Below are 17,381 nucleotides of genomic sequence, written 5' to 3' on the forward strand. Positions count from 1 at the left end.
ACGAGCAGCTGCTTTTCCTTTTATCAGTGGCTGGGTTTAGCTTCGTTTCCTTTTGTTGTTAAATGCCAGCAAGGAGATTCTTCACGCGCGCTGAAGACACAAGTCGAAGCCACAACGGAAATAGTCAAAGGAGAGAACGAGTCATTTTGCATTGAAAAGATCTAGCGTGGTAGCCACTGCACTTCTGAGCAGCACATTTGGCCGCTAGGTGGTTTTCCTTCTCATCTGCGCTGAATGGGACTTGGCCCCTTCCTTTGCATCGTGCATGGCGGCAACGCTTTCCTTTGTCTTTCTTTCGCTTTCGCGGAGGTTTGTACTTCTTTTTGCCTCGTTGTATTCATGTTTGTCACACATCAAAATCAATCTGTTTCTTGTACTGTGTTATGATGGTTCAACGAGGTGGGACTGCCCTTAACTCTCTTGTCAACCTTTCCGATTTCCCAATGTGTTCGCCACCCCACCGTGTCTCTCTCGCCTGCGTGGTTTGTCTGCTCCCCGTGCTTCTGCTCGTATTTTCCTTTTGATTTTTACGCTTATTGTAGGTGAGATTTCTGCTGTGTGGAAATGCAGCCCGTTCCTTTGTTTTCTCTTCTGCCGCTGTATGAAATCGGCAAAAAAAAAACTATCAAACACGCACACACACACACACACACGAAATACAAACCTAAACTTTTCTTTGAACGGGCACGGGGCCTTACGTGCTTGTGTTCGATGTCTGCCGTGTTGACTGCTTCTGTGGAAGCTCAATTGTCTTCCTTTGCTGGAATCATGACCAGCTCGAAGCATCAAAAGCCACTCTTTTTCTTTGTTGGTGTCGCCACGCGGCTGGCGTCGTCTTCGCCTGAGTGGTTTTTCGTTTCTACACGATTCTCTTCGCCTTTTGTTTTTCACACTCCTTTATAAAGAGAACTAATATCGGAGGTTTTTGTTTTCTTTCAAACAACATTGATAATATCTGAACTCCGTCAGCGAGTGCGCTCACACGCACCTGTACATAAGCAGTTTATGGGCATGGATGAAGGTGTGGCTCGCAGTTGCTTAAACGGAATTCGGTTTGTCTATTCTTTTGCCATTATTACTATTACTATTTATATATTTATATATATCTTCTTAGTTGAAGATTCCACATGTACGCTTTTTTGGTGTTGTTGCTGTTCTTGTTGTTGTGTACTTTCTTTCCTTTATTCTAGCTCGATTCAACCCGCGCCACGTTGCTCGGCAACAGTTCGACTCGAGCAAAGACGTTTACGGCAACAAGACTGTGATCCTTTTCTCTATCTTCAACATGTATGCGCGCGCGCATCTTGATTTGTTCGTCTGTGTCGTCTAATGCTTCTGTGTGTTTCTTCTCACTTTTGCAAAGTACGTTCCCGGTCGTGTCTCCCACCACCGGCAATCATGAAACACTATCTTTCGCTTCGTGTATCTTTTTTCCATTCATCCCGGGAGGCCCCTCTCCTACTCCCCCGCAGGACGGTGGCATCGTCCGTTCGTGTTGGTTTTTCGCACTTCTGTCTCTTTCGTTGGCACGCGGCGCATCGTTTCTCTTGCTTCCTGTTTGTTTCGACAGTTCAAAGGGACGCCCTTCAGCGTCGCCTTCTCTTTCACGTGTGGCGTGAGATCAAAGCACTTTAAGAAACAAAGAAGAACTGGCGATAAAAAGCGGCGCCTCGGCTTCTCGTCGGCATCCGTCTCGTTCTCTCACCGTACACGTCGTCAGTGCGGACCTTTTATTGACGTGCCGCCTTCCTCCAAGCCCGTCTGGCGAAGCCTCAAGGGGCAGCAGATGTGCACGTACTTGTTATTTTGTTTTCCCCTTTCCTGTTGCTGCTACAAAGCAAATAGCATCAACTTCCGCTTCGCATCGTCCTTTAGGCAGCCTTGCCGCCCATCCTGGTAGTGCCGTTGATTTCTTTTGCTTGGTTGTTCTGCGAATCTCTCGACTTCCTCTCGCCTCCCATCTCCATTTTTCGCTCTCTCGTGTGTATTTCTTGTCCTTCACACAGCACCGGATACCACACACCTGCGCACTTGGGCGCGATGCACCGCCGCCTGAGATGTCCGTACGTCCCGCGCAGCGGGTGCCTGGTAGCGCGGATGCCCTGCAAAAGCAGCCTCTCCTCTTCTTTCTGCTCGTTACGGTCAACACTCCAGCAAACGCCGCAGTCAGCGCGCTGCGACAGCATCCTCACATCCTCCACCTTAGTGACAGCAGTGCGGGGCTGCAGCAGCAACACCACCACCACGACCAACGCGACTTCTTCGAGTTCTGCCACGATAGATACGACAAAGGTAGACGGCACCGCTGGGCAGGAAGGTGGCGGAGACAGCGTGCCGCTCCCGCACCTGGTGCAGGATGAGGCCGCGGTGGCACTGCTCCGCTCCATCGCTCCCCCAAGCACGACTGGAGATATACAAGAGATGCTAAAAGGCTGCAAGAACGCACACGAGGTGCGTCAGGTGCTGGAGAAGGTTGTGTACATTCACTCCTTGTGCTTTGATGTGCTGAACGGCCACGGGTTTCGCGTGGTGGTGCTGCAGACGCTGACGAACGTCGCGCCGCGCACGGGGTGCATGATGGAGTGGTTTGACTGCGTCGACCGCTTCCGTCGGCTGGGCTTCGTCCTAACACGCTCTTTTGTGGCCGAGGGCCTCACCACGATCCGGCAGTGGCTGTCTCATGAGTTTCAGGGGAAGGGTCGCGTACCGTCGATTCTGACGGATGGCACGGCGCACATCAAGGAGCTGGTGCAGTGGTGCCTCGAGGACCGCCTCGTCTTCGACCACGTCCTGTACACTCGCATCGTCTTTCTCTTGACGATGATCGTCAGCTTCTTCGATCGACAGAACCTGTACCGCATTTCCTTCCCCGACGACTTCGCGAAGCGCGACGGCATCGTGGTGGAGTGGGTCGTCACAAACGAGCGCTGCGTCGACTACGACGAGTGCGTCCTGCAGTGTGACGCGTTGGTCGAGGAGCTGCTAGAGCAGATGCGCCACCACATCCCCTCGCGACCGCCCTTCAGCTTTATGTTTCGCCTCGCCGACTACTACTTCGCCACCGACAACGTGGAGAAGCTGATTGCCGTGATGGAGGACGCGGAGAGCTACGGGGTGAACGTGGCGGAAAGCACCACCGCGAAGCTGATGCAGCTCGCCTGCGCCTTCAACTACCCGCAGGTGCCGGAGTTGCTGCTGCGGTGGCGTGTGTTGCTGCCGCAGTGCGTGCTGGCCACGCCGGACATCAGCCGACTGCTCTTTTACTTCAGCCGGTCCGGCGGCGGGCAGCCGTGCCCGCACTGCGGGGAGCCGTACAACCACCGCAACTCGAGTGTGTATAACTGGCTGCAGACCCCACCGCACCAGCGGCAGTGTCCGGCGCTGCACACGGCGCGGGTGCAGAAGGGCGAGTTGGAGGAGTCCCGCGAGTTGCCGCAGAACGCCGATTGGTCGACGCAGGCCTTTCAGCTCTACGACCTGTCGCGTGAGCGGGCGATTGAGTGGACGGCGACGGAGTGGCGGGGCTTCTTGCTGTGCTGCATGTTCTCCCCCCGTGCCCTGGAGGCGAAGGCGCTGCTGAACGCGCACTTCTCCGTGCGAAGCATGGACGATTTCCTACGGGCGACCTACATGCGGCTGCTGCGGCACCACGCACCGGAGGAGGCGTGGCCCACACTGGAGGAGTGGCGGGCACAGCAGTGCAACATGTCGCCGATTGCCTTGCAGGAGGCGCTGATGGCCACCGCCATGATTGCGGATGCTGCCGTGCGGGTGGGGCACATGAAGCAGGTGTGGAGTTTGCTGATGGAGAAGAACAGCTACGTGATGCCGCTGACTCGACGGTTCTACGAGCGACGACTGCGGGAGCTGACGAAACAGCACGCTGCTGCTGCTGCTGCTGCTTCGGTTGACCGCGCCGTGCAGACGGAAGAGTCGCAGCTGATGAATTTAGTCATTACGATGCTGCCTCGTCACGTGTCGTTGCTCGATATGAAAGACAGCGCAGCGGACTTCGTGGTCGGCACACGGCGCAAGAACGTTTATCACCCCCCGATGTCCTGAGAAATGGATACCAAAAATGAAGAAGAGAGAAGAGCACGACAGAGCTTATGGAATGACCCTTCTCCAGCGGTGGTCATTTATGCTGTGTTTTGGAAGAAGGGAGGGAGGCGGGCGAGGTGCTTTGGAAATGGGTTGCTGTCACAAACACCGAAGAAGGTTGTGTACGGGTCCAAGAACGAAGAAAAACGTTCTTAGTTAGCTGCGAGTGAGAACGTGTGCTCAGCAAATCGGAGAAAAAGGACAGGTCCGACAACGAACAACTCTCGATATGACGGCGAGAACTTTTAGTTCGTCGTTGACAACTGACAGAGCGGAGAAGGTGTGCAGAAGCACATCATCGTTGGCGCCTCGAGAATGTCGGAAGAAAACGAATTTTCTCTTTATTTTTGGTGTTGTCGGTTCAATCATCTTCACCGTCACGTAACTTGTCTCTCTCGCCTCCTCTCTCTCCCCGTCTTCGCATTGCCCCGTCCCTTTTCGGAGTTCGCAGGCTCGTATACACGCTCGTCGGTTGTACCAAACGGACGCACACACATCAACAGAGCAGCAGCACAAACGCCTCGGATTCCTTTGCCGCTCATGTCCGCCTCCTCCGCCTGTTCGTCATTGACGCGGCACATCACCGCGGCGACGTCCAGCTCTAACAACGCCGCCATCCCCGCCGCCAGCCACCACTTACCGCCCACGCTTAACGGCTACAGTTTCTCAAAGCACGTGCGCAGTTCCCTCTCGCACGATACCTTTATCGGGCAGGCGGAGCGACGAGAGGAAGAAGGTACGCCAGCGACCTCGCAAAAGGTGATTCGTATCTACGCTCTGGACTATCTGCGCAGGGACGAAGAGTGTCGTTTTACGATCGAGCGTGAGTGCATGGCAGGACGCATCGTTCCCTCTCACCCGCATTTGCTGACGGTCGAAAAAGTCTTCGCCTCTCAAACAGATCTTTTTCTCGTGGAGCCGTACTGCAGCGGGGGCGACTTATACGAGTACATGGTGAGTATTGCGACGGCGGCGGCGGCAGCGGCAGCGGAGCACGCCGATGTCAGCGTGGAAGACTCGATAGCTGGAAAAGGGCTGTCCATAGAGTTTGCGCAGCGCCTGGCGCGTGAGCTGCTCACGGCCGTGCATTTTCTTCACACAACATGTGGCTTGGTGCACCGCAATATTAAGCTGGAGACGCTGTTTTGCGACGCACGTATGTCGCTTCACTTAGGCGGCTTTGGTCTCTGTGCGGTGTTGCCCACCTCTCTCGCAGGCGGCGAGAACGTGAACGACACGAACACGACGAATAACGATGGCAATGCTTCTCAAGGAGCACAGGAGGAGAAACAGCAGGACGTGGCGGTGTCGGCGGCTGCTTCTGCATCGACCTCTCTTATGCGGTTGTGCTGTAGCTCGAAGCACTACGCGGCACCGGAGCTGATTCAAGGCCAGCCCTATCAAGGCGAGGCCGTGGACGCCTGGGCGTGCGGTGTGGTCCTCTTCGCCCTTCTCACCGGCTGCTTTCCATTTGACAGTTTGGAAAACGATGACGAGGCGCTTTTTAAGCTGATCTGCGGGGATGCGGAGACGCACCTCGCGCAGCACCCCGCTTTGGCGGCCGTCGAAGACCCCCGAGCAGTGGACTTGGTGCGCAATTTACTTCGTCAAAGCCCCAAGTCGCGCTACAGCGTCGCGGAAGCCCTGGAGCACCCCTTCCTTGTTTGACGTGCCCCTTCAAAGGAGAGATGAGATCCGCGAAGACGATGAAGGCTTGTGTCGCGCGAAGTTGCTTGAGCACGCCGTCTTTTATTCATGTGTTTACTACATGAAGAGTATTTCTTTTTCGTCTTCCCTTCATTCAAGGGTTTTACAGTTCATAGATGTAGATGTGCCTTGGATTGCCCTTAAACCCGCTAGCTGCGTTGAACTTCACGAAACAAAGGATTCACTTTCCCTCTCTGGCTTTCCGCGGTGTCAGGCCTGCGTGCGAATGACAACGCCGCTTGTGCTCATCAACCACGTGTCAGGAACCGATACGTTGTGCGTGTATGCAGCTTCGGGGAGCATGGCACACGCACCCCGCGCTGAAGGATGGAGAGAGTTTCTGGCTCGATCGGTTGGTCGCTACTTCATCTTCGCGTTCCGCACGCAGCAAAAAAAAAAACTTCTCTGCTCTTTCCTTTTTCCTCTCAAGAGAATGCGGGCACTTCGATTGGCGTGGCGGCCACCACCACCAGCAGCAGCATCGTTGGCGGCGTCTTCGTTGTGTCAGGCACGTCGACGGTGGTCCCTCGCTGCGCTCTTGCAGCGCCGAACTCGTGCGGACCTCCTCTTAGAATCTGTGCGCCAGGCAGCCGCCTTTTCCGCTGACTGGGATGTTGACTTCAGCGCCATCACTGAACGCGGTGCCGCCGCCGGCTGCTATTCGCTTGAGAGTCAATCGCAGCTGATCGGCCGCGTTGGGGCTGCGCTTGCGCACGTGCTGACATCGCCTCAGCAGCAAGCGTCCGCTCCCTGCTCGTCTTCTGCGGTCGCTGCTCCTGGACCTTATGTGCGGACGCTGCGGCTGACCCTTCCCACACCCGAGGCCGCTCTTACCCTTGCGCAGCTCGCCCAAACCACGCCCCTTTTGTCTGCGGTGACCTCGGTGGAGTTGACGGTGGAGAGTGGCGCCATCAGCGTCGCCCAAGACAGCATGGAGGGCACGGGTGGGCAAGAGGTGACGGAGCTGCTGCATGTTTTGGCTCGGCGGAGTGCCCAGCAGCCTTCGTGGGTGGACTTATCTTTGTTTTATCGGGAAGCGGCTTCATCAAACCCTCTTCACAGCAGCAGCAGCAGCAGCAGCAGCAGCAGCGGTGACGATGATATGCGGAGCACCGGCAGTTCGCTTGTTGCGCCTTGCGCATGTCACCGAAGTTTGTGGGACGATGCCGCAGTGACCGCCCTCGCGGCGCTCGTTGACTCCAAGCCGTGGCAGAAGATCGCCTTGACACATGTGGTCCTGACAGGGTGCACGCCTCGCACTCGGCTAACGCTGTGGGCCGCCTATGAAAAAAGCTGTACGTCGCTGGTGGAGCTGCACCTGAACGGCACACAGCCAGCGCGAGAGCTGATCAGCACGGGGCTGCTGCGTCGCTTCTCAAAGCTGACCTCTGTGGATGTCGGTCGAACGCAGTTAGAGGAGGACGCGGTGGTGAAGCTGCTGAGAGATCTGCACGAAGGCGGCAACGGCTGGTGGCACCTGCGCCTCCTCGGCTTGGCACAATGTGAGTTCACCGACGCAGCCGTCGATGTGATGGCGGAACAGCTGCGTGAAGGACAGGCACAGCAGCAGCAGCAGCAGCGGCAACGGCAGGCACCCACTATCCTCAAAGCGGTCGGCGAAGCTGGCCCAGCAGGTTCGCCAGAGGATACGGAGGGCGATGTCGCGCTCACTTCGTTTGACATCTCTGGCGCCCGGCTCTCCCGGACAGCCGTTTTCACCCTGGCGGGCTGCCTCGTGCCGTGCACCGCCTTAATACATCTTAACACGCGCCATTGTCGTTTGCAGGCCGACGGTGTCGAGCACCTCGCTGCGGCGCTTCAGCACGCGACGGGGCTGCGCACGTGGGTGCTGTGCCTCAACCGCCTCGCTGATGAGGGGATGGCGGCGCTGGCGAAGTACGGGAAGTACTGGCCGAACCTGCGCGGACTCGACTTAACGCGCTGTCGGTTGACGTGTGTGGGGGTGAACGCGCTGAGCACGGCGGTGCCTGCGTGGGACAGCCTTGAAGTGCTTCGACTGGTGGGGAGCGACCTGCGCTGTCCACAGAAGACTTGCACTCCTCCGGCAGGGGGAAAAACGCAGGAGAACGACTCGGGGAGCAGCGCGGATGGCGGTAACGCCTCGACCGGATTGTTTGCCTACGATCCAGCTTTCATGAAGGGCCACGGAAGCAGTGCGAAGGTGCCGACGTCGTACGAGTTGGACCGGCGTGATCGGGCAGAGGGACGCCGGCGGTACCGCGGGACAGAGGCGTTTATCGAAGCCGCCGCTCCTGCTGCACAACGACAAGGAGCACACACCCCGCTGGAACGCCTCGGCGCGTCTCTCGCCCTCTGTCTGCGGCTGCGTTTACTCGACCTCAGCGACTGCTCCTTGGCGGATGAGGGTCTTCATCAACTGACGCTGCACTTTACCGGCGGAGGGACGCTGGAGGAGCTGCGGCTGGCGGCCAACCCTCTCTTCACCTCTGTGAGGGGACTCGATGCGCTCGTTGGGCTACTCGGTCGCACCCCGCATCTAACCAGCCTGGATCTCTCCTTCACCGGTCTGGGTGACTTGGGCGTCTCGATGCTGTGCGACGGCACTTCCGGTGCGGAGGACGGTGTGCTGGCGTCTATGGGGAACTTGATGGCGCTGGAGCTGACAAGCTGTGCGGTACACGCGCTGGGTTGGGAGTCGCTGGCAGCCGCGCTGCCGCGTTGGCCGGCGCTGCGTCACGTAGCGCTCAACTACAACGCCGTGTCAGAGGTGGAACTACTTCGGAGTTTTCTGCGGCAGCTCGCAGCGGCGGCGCCAGCGCTGCAGTCGGTGAGTTTGATGGGCTGCGTGGCGGACCCGCGTGTGGTGCAGCGGCTCATAGAAGCGGAGGAGTACCGCGTGCTGCTCGAGCGAGGTGTACACGTGCATCTGTGAGCGTCGACGTCTGGCGACGCATCAGCCGGCCAACGTCATGGATGCCGCTTGAAGAAATCGGAGGAGGAAGCACGACACTCTTCCGCGAAGACGTCCAGGCCGCTGTTACGCGCACGCACGCGTGTGTTTTTTCTCTTTAACGTTCTGCGCGCCGAATTACCCGGAAACCAACCTCGGCAATGGCAGGAGCAGTACTTCATCTTGTTGCGGGGCAGCGCTTTGTTTCCTCAGTCATTTGAGACTGATCCTGTCAAAGCTTCCCCACCAAAGGTGCCTGCCTGAAGAACAGCGCCTTCCTTCTTTCAAAGGACGCGGCTTCGGAGTGTCATCGCCACATTCAACGAGGCAGTGTTCGCTGTATGCCGCTTTGCTCTCCACACCCTTCCTCACGTTCCTCTTTGCTTCGCTCATCTCTTTCCCCTCCTGATGTGATCAACCACGTCAATTGACACACACTCACCAAAACCACAAACAGTACTCGGGTCTACACGCATCTCCTTTTTTATTTTGCTGCTGCGGTTTCTCGGTCCCTCACTGCTGCACTATGCCACCCAGCGCCCACTGGGGCAAGCGGCCCCGCAGCGGCGACAGCGAGGAGGCTTTTGTGCGCTTCAGCGAACTCTCCCCTGCCGCCAAGATGGAGCGTCGACGGGAGGAGCGGGGGGAGAAGAAGGAGCGGGAGCGCACGCTGGCGTACTTCAAGTCCGTCCAACGTGCCCTCGAGGAACACGGCAGCGGCGGTGGTGACGCAGGTGCGTTGGCGTCTATCGTAGACGGCTTCTTTTCTGAGCTGCTGAAGCTGCTCAAGGCGGACTCCACCTTCTACGTACTGCGCAACGGCACGGCCTGCCGTGTGATTGAGCTGGCCTTGACGAGCGCGCTGCTCCTGCACGTAAAATCGCTGCTGTACGTCTTCTTAGGTCACATCTGCGACTTGATGGTCTCGCCGGTGGCCAGCTTTACGTTAGAGACGCTGCTGGCCGCCCTCTCCCAGGGACTCAGCGCTCTGGGCGAGACGAACCCCGAAGGACTGGTAGCGGAGCTGACCGAAGGCGGCGTCGGCACCCACGTGGGCAGCGGCGTACCGAGCAGTGCCACGCTGGTCCGCTCCATGGCAGACGAGCTGTGCGAACGCGCCGAAGACTTGATTGTGCACGACATTGGTGGTCGAGCGCTGCGCTCGGTGGTGATGATGCTGGGTGGGCGTGCGATCCGTCAGGCCCCTCAGCCGCCGCACCCCGTCGCCTTTCCCGACGTGTTGGGCACCTTAGCGGAGGCAATTATGAAGGCGTTAGAGGACGGTTACGGCCGCGAGTACAACACGGCAAACGCAGCGGAGTCGTGGATGGCGGCGGTGCAGGCGCCTGCGACCAGTCTCGTTGTGCAGAGTCTGCTGCGTGTGAGCGACGAGGGCAGCGTCGTGGATAGGTGCGTGCGGCAGCGCATCGAGGCTCTTTCGTACAAGGGCAAGCCGCTGCTGCATCACTTGCTGGTTGACCCCCTCGGCTGCCACGTCTTCCAGAGCTACGTGCAGGTGCCTCCACCCGCGGCAGTGGTGGAGGCAGGAGACATGGCAGCGGCACGAGCCACCGCCGCTGCTTCTCCTTCTGTCTCTTCAGCTGCCAAGGCGTCCGCAAACGAAGCTTCCACGGCCGAAGAATTCAAAGGGAAGGAAGAGGGAGAGCTGTTGGTGCCTGGTGGGGCGGACTCCTGCTGCTGGTCCCGCGCCGCAGAGCTGGTGCTGCTCGAGGTGGATAATTTGTTGAAGCCAGGCAGCGACCTCGTCGCACAGACCGGCTATGTGCTGCAGGACCTCGTGCTCTACGCACCGGCCACACTGCACCTGCAGTGGCTCTGGCGGCGTCTGCTGAGCCCGCGGCTGCTGCTGCTCTTCGACGTGCCGGCGCTGACGGCTGTCCTGGTGCAGGCGGTAAAGCGTTGCGCTTTTGAAGGCGTTTTGCTTCGACCGACGGGCCTCGCGGCACAGCTGCGGGACGCCGCCGGGTCTGACGCGGTCAGTACTGCGACAGCGGCGGCGGAAGCGCAGAACGAAGTCAGCCATCACGGCACGGTGCTGCCGGCTGACGTGCTGTCAATGCTGCGGAAGGAGGCTGCGCTGCACGTGCGTTACTCGCCTGTCCCCATCGCCTTCCAATCTGCCGTCTGTGCGCGTGTCTGCGAACTGGCGAAGCAGCGTGCGGCGAAAGGCGCGGCGCAGTACCTGTTGGTGGACGGGGCGCTGAGCGAGAAGGGGCACGAGGTGGCGCGCTACTTGATGCACCTGCACCCCTCCGCGTCAAAGCTGCTGCAGCACTCGCTGGACAAGCTGCAGCGGGAGGACCTGGTGGCGGTCGTATGTCATCAAAAAGGCAGTCAGTTCATGCAGCAGTACATCAAGGTGGCAGCGCTGGCGACACCGACGTCTGCGGCGACGGCGGGGGACAACGCCGGCGATGCAAAGGGGCCACTGATGCGGCTTTTCCGCCGCCTGCAGTCTTCGCTGTCGACGCTGATTTACGACAAGTACGCGGCATTTATGGTGGAAACGCTCTACGAGTGCGCGTCGCTCGGCGTGAAGGAGGCGCTGGTGAAGGCGCTCGTACCGATCTACCAGGATATGCGTAAGCTGAGTCCCTCGGCTGGTGTCGCTGGGGCTCCCGCGGCCAGCGAGGACGGCGTGGAACACGCACCGCAAGAACCGGCGACGGCGGAGGAGGGAGAGGCCGCGGGGAATGCAGAGGTCGCGTCACCGAGCCCGACCCAGCAGCGCTTCATCGCCTACAAAGTCATGTCGAGGTGCTGTGTGGAACAGTACGTGCATCGCAAGGAGGACTGGACAAAGCTGGCGTTGCGGCAGTGCCAGGTGCAGCAGCTGCTGCGACGCATGTTGTTAAGCGAATGAGGTGCGATTCTTTTCATTTCTTTGGTGTCTCTTTTTTTTTCTGCCTTCGAGTAAGTCGACATAATTCTAAGCGCGTTTAACGGAAACCCAGAAGAAAACGCCGACGTTCCGCCTTACGAACGACGCCAACATCCACAACGACAGAATGACGTCTGTGTCTTCTTCTAAATATCTACATTCAATGCATCTGTTATTACTATTATAGTTATTACTATTCCCAGGTGAGTATTCTTCTCTGCCTCAGTCTCGCTGCGTAGATCCCCTGCTCATGGGCTCCTCCATTGACGGAGGTTTTCTAAAGGGAGAGTACCACGCACCGTATGGCGGGTCGAAGCGCGTGGTGGATTACTCGAACCCGCGTATCAGTTCTTGTACTTTTTCGTATTTCCTTTCATTTCTCGTTCTCTTTCTCTCTATCTTCCCTTCTCTGGCATGTGAGTTGCTTTGTACGTGCAAAACAGCATTTGAGGAGAGAAGTTTCAGCGACGACACGCACGCTGCACAACTCACCCTGAGGCCGCAGGAATACTGGAAGGAGTCAGAGAAGAGGTGGGTGTTCCCTGCGCCGTGTGTGTGTGTGTCTGTGATCCTCTTGCTGTTGTTTTCTATTTCTCTCCCTCTCTCGTTTACCACTCTCCATGTCGAAGTCTCCGGCGCCGACAACCCTGCCGGCCATAGGTCGTGGCAGCAGTAACAGCACTGCTACGGCGGGTGCCGCCGCATCCATAGCGGGCGAGGGCACCCCTTCGCTCGACTACGTTGCCCTCTACCGCCAGTACTGCACTGAGGAAGGCTGCAAGGCAAATTCCGCCTTTGTCCGCTATATACAAGACCGCGACGGGCACTTCAGCCTGGAGCGGCTAAATCTGGGTCACAACTATCTCGGCTCGAAAGGGCTGCGGCCCGTCCTCCGCATGATCGACCTGTGTCAGACCATCGTCTCGGTTAACTTGGAAGACAACGGAATCGGCAACGATGCGGTGGCAGAATTGTGCGAAGTGCTTGAGCGGCACGTCAGCATCGCGACGTTGAACCTGCGCCGCAATCCCATATCGGTCGTCGGCGGGAAGCGGCTGCTGCAACTCGCCGAGGCGAACCCGCGCATCACGGAAATCTTAACCGACGGCACCGACATCTTTGGCGGCCTGCAAGAACGAATTCGTATGGCCCTGCAGCACAACGTGGCGGTCGCGCAGGGGACCGGGCTGCAGATGGAAGCGAACAAAGAGAAGCCGGGAGAAGCGCCTGATCCAACAAAGCGCAGAGTCAGCCCTAACAAGAGCAGCAGGGCCAACCAGTCCGGTGTGGGTGTGCCGAAGATGCCGACACGAGTCAAAGTCCCGGCAGCCGCCACGATGCCCCCGCCCAATACGTCGCTGCAGCTCATCCACTCCCTCAGCGGACCGCTGAGCAGCGCGGCAGTGGCCCCGGCGCACGGACGGAAGCTCGCCGCGGCGGCGGACGGGGCGGCGCTGAAGGACGCCTCAGCGGCCCCCACGACTGCCACCACACCCATGACATCACCGTCGTCTGCGTCTATGGAGCGACTTGGCTGGCAGGAGGCGGCGCTCGGCAGGACGCAGCCCCGCCCACCCCCACCGGCGGTCGCCTCGCACACGACGAAGGCGCTCCCCGTGAACAAAGTTGTGGATCTGAAGGCGCTCTTCGCGGAGCGGGCGCGGCTGCACACGGAGGTGAACCGCGGAGAGGCGAGCCGGCGCGCCTACGCCGTGCGGGAGGAGCTGCAGGCCCTGGAGCGGCACGGCCGGCCCGTGGTGGACGCAGACACTGATGTCGCTGCCGCTGCGGGGAAGTCGGTGGGGGTCTATCAGACGTACCCGGGGGCTTCTCCGTACTCCCACCCGAGCAGCGCCGCCGCGGCGGTGACCGCGACAATTCCGCTGCTGCCGCCGCTGCAGGACGATGAAGGCGCCAGCGTCAAGCGAAGCAACAAGAGTACGCCCAACAGGGACAACGCGGAGCGGCCGTCGCCGACGTCTCCCGTGCCGATGCACGCCAGCAGCGACGAGCCGGTGGGAGCTGTGCAGCAGAACTCGGGTGTAGCCGTGACGACAGCCTTGGACCCCACAGACAAGAGAGCATCCGCTGTTGCGGCAGCAGCAGCAGATAGCAACAAATGTGCGGTGCAGGCGCTCTCGTCTTCCGCGCAGCCAGGCACCGTCGTTTCGAACCCCCGCCCCCTCGCGCACACCGTTGAGGATGTGCTGAGTCCCTCCCGCATGATGCTGCTGACGACGGAGGAGCAGTTCACCGTCCTCTTCGATCAGGGGTGCCGCGAGTACGCGAACCGAAATTTGGACGCAGCGTACATGGCGTGGAATGAGGCGATGCGGCTGGCGGTGAGTGAGGGTCAGCGGGAGTGGATGGCGGTCGTAGCGAGCAACTTGCAGCGGCTCAGCTACGAGCTTCTCGTGGAGGAGGGCGCGAGCCACCTCGAGCACGGCGAGCTGGAGAAGGCGGCCGAGACGTTCAACTTAGCGCTGGAGGTGGCGGTGAAGGCGAAAAACGCCGTGTGGGAGCGCGACATGCGGCTGGCAAAGCAAAACGTGCAGAAGGCCCTCTTCCACCGCTGCCACGAAGCCGCGCTGCTTCTCTTTAGCCGCGCGCAGGAAGACGCCCGCGGTCACGTCGTCAGCGGCACGGCCGAGGATAAAGCCAACGAAGTGACGGAGGACGACTACTTTGTGCTACCGGGAACCGAGGAGATGGTGCGCCACACGCCGGCCTTCGTGCGGGAGTGGTCGTGCTTGCTGCTGTTGAAGGAGGCGATTGGGCTGTGGGGGGAGGGCACGCGTGTGGTGTCGCGGCTCAGCGAAGTAGCGGCCGCACCGCTGCGGGAGAACATCACCGAGGCGCTGAACCTCGTCGCCAGCTTCATTGTGCAGCGCCACTTTAACAACACGACGCCGACCGGCTTGCTCTGGTTCAACACGGACGGCTATCTTTATCACGAGTGTGTGCTGCTCAGCGATCTCTGGTACGACCTCGTCGCAGACAGCGAGCAGAGCCTGCACCATCCGCTGCTGGGTGCGGTGTGCGCCGCGCTGCTCGGCGAGCTCTACGTCGCAACCTTCCAACTCCCCCAGGCCCTCGTGCAGCTCGATAAGCTGGTGCGCTACGGCAGGACGCACAGGTCTCCTGTGCTGGAGGCGGCGGGCCTGACGCTGTGCGGGCGGGTGCACTTACAACGCGCCAACCACGCCCTGGCCGAGGCCGCGCTAGAGGCCGCGCTGGAGCTGTGGGCGTCGGTGCAGAGCGATCCTGTGGTGAAGCGGCTGATCGGCGAGCCGAACGTGACGTATGACATCGCCGCGCCGATGGACACCTCCGCCGTGACGGCCGAGATGACGGCGACGACGACAACGGCGCCGAACGCGAGCACGGCGGCCGCCCCCACTCCAGGCGGCGGCGACGCGTTCACTTTGGCTGGCGGCCCCAACGCGGAGGGCGGGCACAGCGGCAGTTTGTGCTTCCGCGTCGAGGCGCACCTGCCGCCGGACGCGATTTCCGTCCTCGCCAGCGCCTGCCGGCAGTACAAAGTGCGCCTGCTGCTGCAGACGTACCGCTATCGGGATGCCCTCGAGACGCTCGAGTACGGCCTGAACGTGGCCTACAGCGACACGCTGCAGGAGAAGCTGGGCCGCAACTACCACCTGAACCCTTCCCTGGATGAGATCGCCGCGATTGCGGGCGTGCTGCGGACTTCGATGGTGTACTACACGCTGACCTCCCGCTACGACTGGGCCGCCACGCAGAACGCCTATCAGGTCGAGGAGTCTCTCTGCATGTGGGTGCTGGCGGAGTCGCGGGAGATGCGCTTCGTCGAGGTGAACCTGACCAACGATTTTAAGTGCTCCATGCAGGAGCTGCTGAGCTCGCTGCGGCAGCGCCTCTGCGTGGAGCCGGAGATGGCGCTGCAGAGCGAGATCGTCACCGAGTTGCCGAGCCGCAGCTGGCAGGAGCCGCTGCGCGTGCTCTACCAGGCGTGCATTCACCCCATCATCGGCTATTTGCGGGCGGCCGATCCGCAGCTGCTCTTCGGCGATGGCGTCATTACCGTGGTGCCCACCGGGCTGCTGTGGCTGGTGCCCTTTCACGCGTTGCTGAACGTCAAGGCGGGGGACCGCTACCTCGTCGAGGAGGTCGCGATTCAGCTCGCCTTCTCCGCCACGCAGGCGGCGTTTGCCTCGCTGAGTGCGGAGCGCGTGCAGCAGCGCGATCTCCACCGCGAGGTGGTGGCGGTGCAGACGGACACCGACCACGGCATGGCGGACTCGATGTTTTACAGCGCGTTCCCCTTCAACGCGGACCGCTCCACTCGCGAGGGCGAGGTGGTTGCGACGGTGCTGCGCGCGGGCCAGGCGCAGGTGGCGGAGCGGCAGCTGAAGAGGGCGTCGGCTGCTGCTGCCGCGTCTTCCTCTGCGTCGGTCGCGTCTTCCATGGGGCATGGGGTGGCGGTCTTTACGCACAAGGTGGAGGTGGTGGAGAACGTGGAGGCGCTGCGGGCGGTGCTGCCGCGGGCCCGCACGCTGCACATCGCCACGGCGACCACCGCCGGCCCACCGCTGTCGCTCCTCACAGGCGGAGGCACCGGTGGGGCACCCGTACAGCATCTGCTACCGCTGATTGAAGAGCGTCGCGGCCGGCAGCGGGTGGAGGACGAGGGCGGTTTGTTGATGAGCGCCGGGTCCCCCATGGGGGACACCGGCATCGTGCGCGCCGCCGAAATCGCCCACATGGAGCTCTTCGCCGAGCACGTTATCCTGACAAACACGAACATGTCACGCGACCATGTCCGCGGGATTCGCGATGACGTGTTGGGGCTCGTGCGCAGCTTCTTCGGCAGCGGTGTGCCGTGCGTGATTGCCGGGCAGTGGTGTACGCCGGACATGGAGCCGATGGAACTGTTCCAGCGCTTCTACACGCTGTGGTGCCGCCCGCCGACCGCCTCCTCGGAGGGGTCGCTGCGCACCATGACGCAAACCACGACACCGTCCGGCCGGCACGGCAGCGAGAGCGGGGTGTCTGAGTCCGCCAGCGAGGCCGTGTCGGCGCGTGCGGAGTCCCTCAACGTTGGTAGCTCGCTCGCCGTACAGGCATCGCCGCGCTCCTTGCGGACCCCCACCAGCAACAACAATACCGCCTCCGACTATGAGGCGGTAAATGGGGAGGGGGGAGGGGAGGAGGACGAGGGGGAGGTGCTGCGACACCGTGCGCTGCTGCTGGCGCGGTCGATACGCCGCCTGCTGACCGAGGAGCCGGCGACGCGCTATCGGCCACGTGTGTGGGCCGGCTACTACTGCATGGGTACGGGATGGTAATCTCCGCGCAGCGGGGAAAGACAAGGGCAGCACTTACGGCTTGATGTACAAACTCATATTTATATACATATCCTTTGAACGCTTCGATTTCGACGATCGTGTCGCCATGTATACCTCTACAGGACAGCAACACAGTTATTTGTTTGTTTTGAATTACTGCGCAGTTTCTTCTTCATCTTGAGGTCGATGTAAAGCTCACGCACCGCATCCTAATGCCTCGTCTTCTTCGGTGTGCAACGCTGCGCTTGTCATGTAAATAACCGCCTGGCTTATCACGACAATTCTTTTTATTATTATTTCTGTGTGTGTGTGTGTGTGTGTGCTGTGGTGAGCAGTCGCTTCTGGTGATGGTGTTGCGGGACTACGAAGGAAAAAGGAATGGTAAAATGCTCAAAAGGCGTCTCTGGCAACTTCA

General features: G+C 60.1%; 5 protein-coding genes across 7 annotated transcripts; all 5 read left to right on the top strand.

Moving 5' to 3' along the window:
* Positions 1 to 2,004: 2,004 nt before the first annotated feature.
* On the top strand, positions 2,005 to 4,062 carry ABB37_06305 (putative mitochondrial hypothetical protein; the record flags this gene model as incomplete). Its single annotated transcript, XM_015804580.1, has 1 exon — positions 2,005 to 4,062. Exon 1 carries the CDS (start codon positions 2,041 to 2,043, stop codon positions 4,060 to 4,062), a length of 2,022 nt encoding a protein of 673 aa, XP_015656558.1. The 5' UTR covers positions 2,005 to 2,040.
* A 481-nt stretch (positions 4,063 to 4,543) lies between these two features.
* ABB37_06306 (serine/threonine-protein kinase-like protein) lies at positions 4,544 to 5,769 on the top strand (the record flags this gene model as incomplete). 2 transcript variants are annotated; one of them, XM_015804581.1, is made up of 1 exon in its annotated part: positions 4,544 to 5,769. In XM_015804581.1, exon 1 carries the CDS (start codon positions 4,642 to 4,644, stop codon positions 5,767 to 5,769), a length of 1,128 nt encoding a protein of 375 aa, XP_015656559.1. In that variant the 5' UTR covers positions 4,544 to 4,641. The 2 variants fall into 2 exon arrangements, with proteins under 2 accessions (XP_015656559.1, XP_015656560.1); XM_015804582.1 differs by having other exon boundaries at positions 4,551 to 5,769.
* Positions 5,770 to 6,236: 467 nt separating this feature from the next.
* ABB37_06307 (putative mitochondrial leucine-rich repeat protein (LRRP)) lies at positions 6,237 to 8,722 on the top strand (the record flags this gene model as incomplete). Its single annotated transcript, XM_015804583.1, has 1 exon — positions 6,237 to 8,722. Exon 1 carries the CDS (start codon positions 6,242 to 6,244, stop codon positions 8,720 to 8,722), a length of 2,481 nt encoding a protein of 826 aa, XP_015656561.1. The 5' UTR covers positions 6,237 to 6,241.
* Positions 8,723 to 9,195: 473 nt separating this feature from the next.
* Positions 9,196 to 11,624, top strand: ABB37_06308 (hypothetical protein; the record flags this gene model as incomplete). The annotated part of the gene is made up of 1 exon (XM_015804584.1): positions 9,196 to 11,624. Exon 1 carries the CDS (start codon positions 9,267 to 9,269, stop codon positions 11,622 to 11,624), a length of 2,358 nt encoding a protein of 785 aa, XP_015656562.1. The 5' UTR covers positions 9,196 to 9,266.
* A 437-nt stretch (positions 11,625 to 12,061) lies between these two features.
* ABB37_06309 (hypothetical protein) lies at positions 12,062 to 16,966 on the top strand (the record flags this gene model as incomplete). 2 transcript variants are annotated; one of them, XM_015804585.1, is made up of 1 exon in its annotated part: positions 12,062 to 16,966. In XM_015804585.1, exon 1 carries the CDS (start codon positions 12,263 to 12,265, stop codon positions 16,964 to 16,966), a length of 4,704 nt encoding a protein of 1,567 aa, XP_015656563.1. In that variant the 5' UTR covers positions 12,062 to 12,262. The 2 variants fall into 2 exon arrangements, with proteins under 2 accessions (XP_015656563.1, XP_015656564.1); XM_015804586.1 differs by having other exon boundaries at positions 12,084 to 16,966.
* Positions 16,967 to 17,381: the final 415 nt, after the last annotated feature.

This window comes from Leptomonas pyrrhocoris (assembly GCF_001293395.1).
Source record: "Leptomonas pyrrhocoris isolate H10 chromosome Unknown, whole genome shotgun sequence".
In the NCBI taxonomy this organism is placed as follows: domain Eukaryota; phylum Euglenozoa; class Kinetoplastea; order Trypanosomatida; family Trypanosomatidae; genus Leptomonas; species Leptomonas pyrrhocoris.